Below are 12,521 nucleotides of genomic sequence, written 5' to 3' on the forward strand. Positions count from 1 at the left end.
AGCCTACCTCGTCCTTTTTTTGTCCCGAGAAGTCAAGAGACCGTTTTTTATTCCCCTTCTTAAGTCTTGGGAAGCGTCAGAGTGGCCGAGCTCCAGATGAGGCAGCTGTTCCCAAATATACTCAGTGGGAAGAGTTTTCATAACAATGGGAACCACATGAAAGCTCCCGGAGTAGCTCCTCCTACTATTGAAAAGTCCTTTCAGTTGAGTGGTTTGCATATTGGGTTGCATAAATGACTAGACACACCAAGGGGTCCATTTTCAGCACTGTGCGCATAGAATTAGACACGCAAGCCTTGCTAACAATAATGAGAGTTGTGTGCAAAACTCCCTGCGCAATATGCTGAAAATATTCTGCTTAGTGAATCTTCCAGCTCACGGCTATTTCCTGGCAGTGCTGAGCTGAGTTCTGGGAACAAAATGAAAGTCTGGGCTCTGTGTGTGTTCACAGAGCTCTCTCCTATAGTTTCTGAAAAAAAATGTGAAAAGACTCTCTCTTCACCCTCCTTTTTTTTTCTTTTTTCTTCCCATTCCTTTGTACGTCTGAAGTATAAATGAACTCCGCATCCCACTTTTCCTTCAGCAGCCTTAAGGAGCGAGCTTTAAGGCTGCTGAAGGAAAAGCCATTTGCCTTGAAGGGGCAGAACACAGATTTCGTACTACTGTATGTCTGGTTTCAGTTCATCCCGAGCGTTTGTGCCAGTTTGCTTAGTGTGTGGCTACGCAAGTGAATCCCATGGGGAGGCTTTTCTCTTACCAAACACTGCATGGTGGCGTGCTGGTCACAAGCTGCCGACATGCACTACGGACAGTCACAAGACCGTAAGACCCCAAAAATGTTGTCAGAATGGGTTATAGCAAAGATTTACTTATCTATTTATGTATTTATTTTTCACTGTGGCAACTCAAAACTCTTAGCAGTATTTTCCCAGTGTAACTCTGCTGACGTTGTGTCAGGTTTTATACAAAAAGTGACCATGCCCAAAGGATGGTGTGAAGGATGGGAGCTAAGGGCTAGTATCTCTTCTAGGCTCTGCAGACCACTTCACTTCCTTGTTTTTCCTATTTCTCCCTCACCTGCCTTGTGTATCCAGTCTGTAAATTTGTCGTGGAGAAGTTGCTGTGTTTACATGAGGGCCGGGACAACGCAAATGTCTATGAGTTGAGTAGAAATGAGAGTGAAAATTATGGCATGGTGGCTGCCATTCATGGTTTTCAGTAATGAAGTGGTAAATATTTTTTTTTTTTATTAGATGAGATTCATTTTAAAATAAATACTTAACCAAAGAATTGGGAGGTAATAAGTTGCTTCAGCTGAGAGGGAAAATTAATGATGGAGCCAGATCCATCTGTGGTGCCAGCCTGTTTATTTAAAGACAGTGCATAAAGCTCAGTTGTTGGTTTTTTGCCTGAGCACTGAAAGTCTCAAACAAACCAGTAGCTGCTTTCTTGCTCACAGCATCATTTTTCCTTCAATCAGCAGTCCCCAAAATCGCACTCTCTTTTTTGGATTCACTGTCCTACTGCTAGTTGAGGCCATGTCTGTCTGTCTGTCTTCTCTGTTTCTGCATGCTTGCTTCTTTTCACGGGCACATGCACACACGCGCACACACACACGCACACACACACGCACACACACACTCCCCCTCGACCAGAACTCAGCGGTTTCAGGCAGCGTATTCTCGACTACCCCTTGCAGCAGTAAAACCCCACCGTTTCAGTGAGGCTGAATGCAACCAAAGCAGTCTGAGCTCCTGTTTTATTTACCGTGGACTGTCTTCTGGCTCCCTGCAGTGCTTCACAGTACCCAGTCCAAAGGGAACACAACTACACGGGTGTCTGTAGAAGGGAATCCACAGACAGTGCAGGAGCTGGGTCTCTTTGACGCCTCCCTCCAGGTCACCAGCAAGGAGGGGAGGCCAGGGCGTGATTGCTCCCTGAAGTATCTGGATCCAAAGGCAGAAGCCTTCAGATAAATACTCAGAGGGTCCGACTGAGATTCATCAATGTGCCTTAAAATCACCATTCCCTTCCTGGGGCTCTGATAGAGCAAGACTCAGCTAAACCTGAAAACAAGGCGCCGAGTTGCTAAGCGAGGTGGCAGAAATGCTGGTAGACACGGTGTTGTCTGAACAGCATAGATGGCATCTCAGGTTGTGAAAGCCACGGGGAGATGGGTTGGTATTCAAAGCCTGAGCCTGGGTCATAGCGATGACGAGAGGTGTCATTTCTGGTGAGCTTTCTATAAAGGTTGCAAAAGCTTTTGATTAGCCGTATTTATAGTGCCGTGGAAATGCTCTTTGCTGGTTACAACTGGTCTCACTGGTGAAATGAGAGTACGCTGCAGCAACAGATGAGTATTTTTGCCAATGCGAGCTGCCCTGGGAGCCCTTGCAGGATGCCTTTGCCCAGTGCAGATCTGGCCCCAGATCTATCAGTCTCTCTCTAATCCGTGACCGAGCGATAACGTGCTTTTCAAAAGCCAGAGCTGACTACTACGCAGCTTTCTCCTCTCCTTTTACAGGCTTCTAGTTGCCCGTGGCAAAGAAAGCATTGTGACTTACATTTATCTTTCTCTCAGTTCTAGGGAAAATTCGAACTGCGGTGGGCAGTGCCCAGCTTCTCATGGCCCAGAAATTTTACCAGTTCAGAGAACTTTGTGAAGAAAACCTGGTATGTAACTTTTCTGCTAGACACCGTTGCGTGCCTTTTACTAACCCCGTGAATAATCATGCCTAAACTAGGCAGAGAATTTCTGACTAACATGGTAGTTTTTCCAGTAAAGGCCTTGATGTGAATTTGGGAGCAACTGTCAAACTTGGTGGAGTCAGCATGAGTTTCACAATACCTTGAGATCCTCAAAATAAAGACAGGCAAAAATTTTTTGGGTGAAGTATCACTGAAACTCTGCTAGTGACTTCAGAAGGATCTGTCCCTTGACCCCTGAGTTCAGTTCATGTGGGGGTGCCTCCTCGAAGTCTTTCAGGGTGGACCAGAAGTCTCGTGAGTGGGGCTTTCCCACATAATCCCAATGCCGCCTGTATTCAGCAAGAGAGAAATAGTGGGAAATCAGACACTGCAAGTTGGGGCCTCACAGTTCCACAACCCCAACAGCAAAAGTCATTTTCCAGAGCGCTGAAAGGGCAAAGAGGCAAAGAGGCAACATGTTATCACTATTATTACTGTAAGTAATTGGTATATGCTACCACTAGTGTTATTGTTATTTGCTATTTTTATGCTGTTAGTAACAGTAGAATCAGAACAGTATTTCTGTTGATAAATAAAAATGCATTTCACACCACGTGTCTAAAACAGTATTCTCAAAAATGCCAGCACTTATAAAAATCTTCAAACTTTTTAATTAACAGTCCATACAGATAGAACACCTTTAATTCCCAATTTTGGCATAAATTCCTAGAAGCCCCAAAAGCATAGAGCATTATGCTCTGTCAGCATAGAATAGGGAAGGGAGGGCAAACCCCGTGATACCCGCCAGAGTGGGGTGACCATCTTCTGCTTTAGTTAATGCACTGCTGAAGATCAAGTCCCAGACTAAAATCTGCCTCAATGGACAAAGGCAACAGAAATCAGTTCTGCCTTAGCCTTCTAATTCTTAACAGAAAAATTTAAAAAGTGTGCTGGTTGCAAATTCTTGTAAATTAAGGCCTACAACTGGGCAACATGCTAGCGTAGAGCGCTGAAAAACTAGGGATCCAGGTATAAACCCTGTTCTCCTTATGAATCTAAAATATATACTTTATTGTTTTCACCAATTGCTCTCTTAGTGGTGTAATCATCCTGTCAAAATCACGTGTCAATATTGCTGTGAAAAGCACAAATACTTAGAAAGCAACCGACTGTTTTGGGTCTATTGCTTCTGGTGAGAGAGAAAACTTAAACACAGAGTAAAACTTGAGCCGTGTAAAACAACACGCAGGGGTCTAATAATAATTTGTTTATTCTTTTTTAATAACAATATATCAGTGTAATCTTATGAGGCCACAGCATCCATGAAACCTGTCTTACTCAGATTGGCAGGGGGACTGCTCAGCATTTATGAAAATACATTCTTGAAGTGAGCGTATGCAACACCTCATTTTGTTCGAAGAGTTTCAATTGGAAACCAACTTATAGAGACACATCCCATAGTAGAAAGCCTTCGCTCATATGAACTTTGTCGGTGGAGCAGGGACCATTTCGTCTTTGTCCACTGCATGCAGAAGATGTTCAGAGCTGGGTTGCACTGAAGGGACACAAGGCACAACAGGACCTCTTGGGTCACCAGCCTTTGGCCCATGCCGGGGTGGAGTTGCTCATGGCCCAGGTGTGCTTTTCTGAGCAATACTCTCGCCAATTTTTTCTTGAAATGGTGTATTTTTGTAGACCTTAGGTTCTCAGAGTGTGGAGAAAGTGTTCACGCCTTGGTATATCACTATTTGCACGTGCAGCACACGTGAATTTGCACAGTTATCAGTCTTTTTACAAGTGTGAACATGGCAGGGAACCCTTCCTCATAAAGGTGAAGAGGAGGCTGGCGATTAATTTCAGCGCGGTTAGGATGTCGCCGGCCGTGCCCAGGAACATCCCTAGGCAGATCCTGCCACAGGGGACCTGCCACCTGCCTTTTCCCCGTGGTCCATGGGGGGCGGCTGCTGCCTTGGGTGGGCAGGAGCCTTCAAAAGCCCCCGCCAGTAAGTAGCACTCAGCTTTGTTTCTCTCTCTGTGTCTCACCAATCGCTTGGATCTGCTGAAACTGCTTTGCGAGCAAGATTCGTAGCCATTTGCACAAGCGCTTTGCATTAAAAGGTACTAAAGCCAACATGTTGTTTTTTTTTTCTTCTGTTGCACAGAATCCTAATGCACATCCACGGCCGACCTCCCAGGATTTAGCAGGGTTTTGGGATATGCTGCAGTTGTCCATAGAAAATATTAGTATGAAATTTGATGAACTTCATCAGTTAAAGGCCAATAATTGGAAACAGATGGATCCTCATGACAAGAAGGTAGAACATTGTAGATTTTGTATGCTTCATTTAAAACCCTGCACAAATACTGGACAGATTAAATAGGCCTCTGTGTTACAGCGTTGACGTTAAAAATGTGAAATGAAGCTCATATCAAATTAATTTCATTGTAATAACAATGTTTACATAATAATCATCTGGGATATTATCTGTAATATGTTTCAGGCATATTTTTAAACCAAATCTGTCTTTGTGAATCGGATAATGGGAATGTGGTACTTTGTTAAGCTTTACATTTAATCATATTAGACGATCAATCGTTGGAAGGAACTGCCTTATATATTGATTCTTAAAATTAAATAAATCACATTTACGGTTCATATTATTGCATATAGCAAGAGTTCTAGGTTGTGTTACTGAAAAAACTAGGGAAGCACTGTAACCATCGCTGACTTTGGTAACCAGGTTACAAACAGAGCGATATCAAAAATATGCCTTCCAAAATGTTACATGAAAGAACTTCCACATCTTTTTTTTTTTTTTGTCCGTTTGTTTGGTTTTTTGTTTATTTTGGGTTTTTTTAATGGGTGATTTCATAAACAGGTTCACTTGGCTGGAAGTGTTGTTTACCCAAGGTAGCATAAAAACCATCCGGAGCTTTGGTCTTTCTTTTAAATGTAGTCTTCTTCTGTCACCATGAAAAACTACCACATCTCCAAGTGTGAGCCACATTTCACTTTCCATTCTCATTTGGCACCATTGCCTTATTTTTCTCCTCACTATCCGCATCGAGAAAAACAGCACTTGGGTGAGCCAAAATGCACAAAATGTTTCAGAAAAATCCTTAAAAGACAGACCCATTCCTAGAGGAATCAACGGTCTAATGTCGCGCTCCTATAGGTATGTAATTTGATGGCTGAATTTCCACCGTGGCTGGTCTGATAGCAATGAGTACAGCCAACAGGTAGGGTCACCAGAAGGAGGAGGAACATGTCTTACAGGTACAGTGGCTCAGACAGGAGTCCGGGCTGCCCCAACTTACGGTCAGCTGGCTGCCGATGACCAAAGCGGTGTTTTCTTTCAGGCAAATAACCATAATGATATCAAACCCCATTAATCTTGCAGCAGGAAGCTTGCAAAGGCAGCGCTGGTAGCACTCTCCCTCCTCCTCCGATCAAGACTAAATACTCATTCCTGACTTAGGAGTGCCATGTTCACACCATTTGTGCACACCTAGTGTGTTTTGTAGGGGAATGAATGGGAATGTGTTTTCCTAGCCCAAGGTACTGAAGGCAAGTCATTTTCTTATCTTCTTCTTTTTTTTTCGGTATCTATCAGAAAAGGAAGTTAAAACCGTCAAACATGCATGCACAGAAACGCTGGTATATGGTCTTTCATTAGCTTTTACAGTAAAGCGGGTAGGACGGGTGTTTGCAATTGCAGCAGTAAGAAACGAGAGCTTTCCTTAAAAAAAATGTGCCTTTTCTTTGCTTCTGAAAAACATTTCAAAGAGTTTCCAACAAAAAGAAGACTATAACGGGTTAAAGGAAGTTAAGTAGTGCTGAAGAAAGGGACCTACATTAGGAAGGTAAAGATTTTAAAGAATTGCACTGACTGTGTTCCTGTTTCAACAGCATTTGTCTATGATTTTAAATAAAACAGATCATCTCCTTTCTTAAACAGGATTTAAAACAAAAATAAAAAGCTTTCTCTGGAATTGATATTTGCAGTTGCCTTTGGCCTTTGCCACTGGGCCCTCTTTAGGCAGCATAGATTAATGCTTGGATGGAGAGAAAAAGCAAAGTATGAATAAGTGTAACTAAGCACCTTTATATTTCAAGCCATGGAAGCTGTTGTGAGCAGCATGAGAGAAAACGAAAGGGCAGAATGGGACCTTTGTAGTGCCATAAAATCCCTTCGCTCAGAGACCATGTTCACAGTTGGAAGGGGATGTAACTTAAAAGACAATCTAATTAACTTGACAAAGTCTTTGTGGCCGCCTGAAATTCAGACCCGAATACACTTTTCTTTTTCAGGAGAGATCCCTCTCTGAGGGTTTTTTTTTGTTGGGTTTTCTTTTTTGTGTGTGTGTGTGTACATGCACCAGGATATACATGATCGCATATCTGGAGCTAGCTGCCACCGTGATGATTAATGCATGTTCTCTTAATGGTTTTTAAGTTTTCCCTACCGTTTTTTTTTTCTGTTTCTAGCTGATTGTAGCTTGTCATGCCTATTTAGCAGGAGGCTAGAGTTTATGAGCTGGCACAGCGAGACCCAAAGTGTGGGATTTTTGAGCAGTCATTAAGCCGCTACAAAACACATGCATAAATATATGGTGGGTTGTTTTTTTTAAAAAAAAATAAATATTTGTTCTGATGCCCCAGCTGCAGGCAGCTAGTTCCCATCTGCATTTTGGGAACGCCGAAGCCCCGGTTACCTCGGTGTTGTAAGAGCGCCTAGCGTTATGCACGTATAGAAGAGGGTGGCCCGGGAGCCGGGGCTCTCCCGAGTTCCTCCGCCGAGAATGGCGTTCGCTCCCCAGCCACCCGCACCTGGCTGCGGTGGCGGGAGGCAGCGTCCGAGATGCTCTCCTTTCCAGTCCCCGGCACCGGGAGGAGACGCCGGGATCCCCCTGCCCCGGCCCCGAGCCCCGGGGAGCCGCACTAAGGGGTTGAGCGGTGGGGACCTCGGCCCTGGCAGCGTTCCCCGAGGAGAAGTCGCACTGCGGCCGGCCCTCCCTTCCCCTTTGCCCTTGCCCCATGTTTATGAACCCTTGAGCACAAAAGCCAGTTCACTGAAGACAGAAAGGCAGATAAGAGCTAACAAACCTTAGGTAAAATGTGTGTTCTAACTACTGACGTATCCTAGTTTTTCCCGCCTTTCCCTGAGAAGCTGTATAATGCCATTAACCTTCTGCTTTGATCAGGAGAGAAGGGTCCCTCCTCCAGTGCCAAAGAAGCCATCGAAAGGTCAGGTGCCACTCATACGAGAACGCTCTCTGGAAAGCTCGCAGCGTCAAGAGGCCCGGAAACGGCTGATGGCTGCCAAGCGCGCTGCATCGGTCCGCCAGAACTCAGCTACCGAGAGCGCCGAAAGCATTGAGATATACATCCCCGAAGCCCAGACCAGGCTATGAAGGGATCCAACCGGGAGGACTCTCTCTGGCAAGACAAGCCTCATGTATAATCTGCCCCTCTAGGCTCCTGCTCAAGGTCACCACGAAGTATTTGTACCTCCTCCTCCTCCTCTCTCGCTCTCTCTCCCCGCCTCTCCCCCTCCCCTCTCTCTGTACGCAGCCGCCCCGATGCTCCCAGTGAACTCCACTGCCGTGGCGTAGTTGTCGGTCCTCCGAGAGATGTCCTCTAATCACCCTTGCTTTCTGAAGGTTCGCCCATGTCATCACGATGCTTTGTCACATGTACTGATGCTGCCACTTTGCCTCATGTAAACGAGTACGATCCTTTTTTTTTTTCTTTTTTTTCTGTTTGAAACAAATAAACGCGGCGCTCAGACTTCCACACACCCGTGCACCTGTACAGTAGATGCTCCATTTAACTTACTCACCATCTTTAGTTGACCTAAAGCTAGTCTGTTACCCGGTGTACAGCAATATCAAACTGTAGGGGACTTTGGAAATTTCAGTCATGCAGGGTGATCCTTTCGGACTCTGCCGTCTTCCTCACAAAAGATGAAAGGAGCTATGACTCGGATTCCCTTCTTTTTATTACTGTTTTTTTTAAAGCAGATGGCGCACTTTATTCTAAAACCTCCGAATCACACCTTCTCACCTGAATTTAAGGAGTCACACAAGGGGAGGGGGCTGGGGCGGGAGTGGGGAGGGGGGTGAAACGAAAAAAACACAGATCTGTGGGGGTGAAAAAGTGGAAGTATATCCCGCAGGTGAGATGGCGAGGGATAGAAAAGATCCTGTGGAAAGATACCTGCACACTCACAGCTGCACAAACTGCCTCATTTTTATTTCATCAATCACTACTTAAACATTTCAATCAGCAGAAGATTGTAAATTCGATCTTCCAGGGAAATAATCTATTTTGAAAGGCAATAAAAGAGTGAAAAGGAAGGAGATAAGAAGCAATGACAGTTGAAGAGATAATATAAAAGAAGGATTTTCTTGTCCAAGTATTAAGAATTTTTAAAATTGTACTGTATTGTCAATTCCTCTTGTATTGTATTGTATGGATTATATTGGTTAAAAAAAAAAAAAAGAAAAAAGAAAAAAAGCTTGGTTTTGTTGATGTCTTAATCTCGGTGGGACCATCTGATCTCACACGTCCACGCAGCCACACACGGACACCGGTAGGCGAATTTGCTGTACATGGAGCCTCTGATGCTTTTCCAGGCCAGGCTTGCTTTGCTCTATCCACAGCCGGTTGTATGCTACAGTTCAGACTGCTTATCACCAAACGGTCCATATCTAGGAGTAAGTTTCTAATTCAGCCTCCTCTTAATAGTCTAAAATACCCATTTGAAGAAGAAGAACAATAAAGTATTTTTCACAAGTTATGGGATCAATATGAAGTTAATTTTATTTTTTTTTTTCCACGACAAGCCTTCCTACCCGGGCGTCTGCCATTGTTTTGCAATCACGAAAAATATGCATCCCAAGTAGCTCATTAATACTGGGGGGAAACGGCAGACAATAGGGCTGGAGAGGAACGTGAGAGGTCAGCCCCTGCGTGTCTGTGTCCCGTCCCCCCCCAGTCACCCCCAGCTGAGGCAGGAGCTTGTCCTCCAAGCTCCGAGGAGGAGGAGCGACGCTGAGCACCCCGCTACCGAAACCTCTGGTGCCAACATTAGGAAAGGCGCTGTTGCTGGAAGCCGAGTTGCGTGCGTGCGAGTTGCGCGAGTGTGTGCGTGCGCGTGTGTGCGCACACGCGTGCCGAGCTGCCGTGTGCTGCCGCGAGCAGGATCGGCGTGAGCTGGTTTGGATGACGGGGGCTGGCGTGGGGCAGAGGAGAGTGTGTGTCCCCACTGCCTGCGCAGCCCCCTGGTGATGCTCTCCGCACCCTTCCGCTGCTCCCTCTTCACCCCAGGTGCCGGGGCGGGGGTACCCGGGAGAGGAAGGCAGGATGCTCTCTGCTCCCGGTGGGAGCAGGCGCCCGGACAGCCCTCCCCGTGGAGGGGCAGAGAGTGCATCCATCGCCGCACGCCAGCGTGGGCTGGCTGTGCCCGTAGCTCTTAAAACGTCTACGGATGGTCCAAGCCGTGACAAACCCCGCTGCACGGGTGGCGCGATTCTGCAGCTTGCGCTTAAAAAAAGCATTTAAAAATCGTCATCAAAAAGTTGAGCTCTTGCTAAAACTATTCATCGAGATCACGCCAGACAGCTGTTTTTTCCTACGACATCATAGCCAGGTGCTAATTTAATTTCATTCAAGAAAATAGGAGAGGTAATAGGTTCTGGCACCAAGTGTTTTCATGAGAGCATACTAAAACCACTAGAGAATTTGCTACCTCTCAAAGCCATTGATATCTGAGCTATGTCTTTATAAACAGGGCACAAATATTTACTGCTGTGGTTTACAAGATAAGGGCTAATAATTTAATATATAAAAGACTTTTAACTAGAGTAACGAGAAATCCAGTGTCACCCTAGAGTGCTTTGTGTTACAGGAGCTTCGAAAGGTTTGACCCTCCAAGCGTTTGAATACCAGTGTGTTTGCTAGTTTTGAAACACTGCGTTGATAACTTTTAGCAGCAACGAAACATCACCGTGTTTGCAGTATGTGATAGTGCCAACTGCCACTTTTGAGCATATGTAGTCATAGGAAGTATTAACTACTTGGAACTCATTTGTACTGAAATATTCAAAGCAGTATCCAGGTGAGAGTCCACATTCACAACTGTGTCGCAGACAGTTTTGTGAACGTTTCATGAAAGATGAGTTAAGACTTCGGTTGACAAGTGGCTATGGAAATTTATACCCAGTAAGTTTCCCCCTAAAAAAGCAGAAAAGCAAAGACTATCTAGTCTTGTACATTACAAATTATTGTATTTCTGTATCATAGAACATTTTTTGTATCTATTTTAAGTGAATCTATTCTTAGATGAATGCCCGCTAGTTCATTTGGCGCTGGAGAAGGTATTATAATGTTTGCTTAGATTTTTAGCAAAATATTAAAAATACAGCCAAGACCAAGAAATATAAAATAGAATAATTCTGCCCCTAGAATGCCACTAGTTAACCACTTGACTCATTTACCAACACTAATGCTAGTATATTTGCTCTATCATCTGTTTTAGTATAATTTGTAACTATTTGTTTTTAGTCTAACCTGCCCAGTGTATATTAAAAATGCCTATATTCTGTTTCACTTTGGGACTAAAGTATTGTTTGGTTTTTTTTTTTCCATGGGGAAAATTTTAGAAAAGGTTGTTTTTGTCTCCTGCTTCAAAAGTTAAAAAGAAAAAAAAAAGAAGTATTTATTATATTTTTTTGCAGATGTTTCCATAAAATTCTCATAATCTTTTTGTAAAGAAAGATGAAGAAATGGATTAAAGATTTTTAATATTTGAAAAGGTAAATAGAAATAATTTATTTGTAATATATTTCAATTTATTTATTGGTGTTCCCTTAATGCTTTGATGTGCACTATCACTTTAATTTAAACTGTATCTTTGTGAATTTATCGTTTTTTTGGGTTTGGGGTTTTTTTTAAGGAAAATGGTCAAATGCGTATTTTAAGTAACTGGAATGTAAATCACTGGCCTACCTGCATTCCTAAATGTGATTATAAACATGTTTTTGATTTGAAACAAAAGACGCAAATTTGAAAGCCTTTAGACAGAGGAGAGTGTTTTTATGGCTTAACGATTTGGGTTTCCATGGGATTATCTATCTATCTAGTGTGTGTGTGGACAGGAAAATGTAAATAGATGAATGTTTCCCATAATGTAAAAAGAGCAAATTAATAAAATAATTAATGCACTGCTTGTAAGAGCTGTGGGTTTTCAATGCAAATTCGTTCTCCCAGAACCGCCAAGGCGTTTCATTTGATGTGGTCAAGGATAAAAGCGCGACAAGCAGAATGTTTCTCTTAAGCCCTCGTTGCTTAAGACCGATCCTGCAAAGTCTCACACGGAGAGTCCCGCCGAGCACCCTGGCAGCGCTCGTCTGCACAGAGTTACTCACAGGCGTAAATGTTGCCACGATCAAGGCCTTGAGCCTTAGCAAAAAATCTTCAAAGGCACGGAGCCCGGCCAAGCCCCGCCGAAGATGCCAGGAGTTACGCTGGGGACTTCAAAAGAAGCAGCGAGGAACCCCCCCAGCCTGTCTCTCTTTTCCCCCCACCCCGCACTGGTTCCCTTCGTCTCCCGCTTATCTCCGCTGATGGCTGAAATGCGGGGGGCGAAGAGAGATCCCTGGCAGAGATAGCTGACTTTCCCTTCACTGGAGTCCCGCTTCCTGACTTTTTTCCCAGTTTTTCCCAGTACGTGAAATACAGTCAACAAATCCTATATAAATATATCCAGGATGATGTTGTTCATGGCTATTTAAACAGATTCTGATTCAGTCTGTAGAGCCTAATAGTT

General features: G+C 44.1%; 1 protein-coding gene across 5 annotated transcripts in view; it reads left to right on the forward strand.

The window, feature by feature from the left end:
• DLGAP1 (DLG associated protein 1) overlaps positions 1-11,911 on the forward strand; it is a 423,778-nt gene extending 411,867 nt beyond the window's left edge. For all 5 annotated transcript variants that reach the window (XM_063326618.1, XM_063326617.1, XM_063326619.1 and 2 more), the window contains 3 exons: positions 2,582-2,673; positions 4,851-5,003; positions 7,894-11,911. In XM_063326618.1, coding sequence (XP_063182688.1) covers positions 2,582-2,673; positions 4,851-5,003; positions 7,894-8,103 — 455 coding nt within the window. In that variant the 3' untranslated portion in view covers positions 8,104-11,911. The remainder of the gene's footprint in view (positions 1-2,581; positions 2,674-4,850; positions 5,004-7,893) is intronic.
• The last annotated feature ends 610 nt before the right edge of the window (positions 11,912-12,521 follow it).

The sequence above is a fragment of the Chroicocephalus ridibundus genome, chromosome 2, assembly GCF_963924245.1.
Source record: "Chroicocephalus ridibundus chromosome 2, bChrRid1.1, whole genome shotgun sequence".
Taxonomy (NCBI): domain Eukaryota; kingdom Metazoa; phylum Chordata; class Aves; order Charadriiformes; family Laridae; genus Chroicocephalus; species Chroicocephalus ridibundus.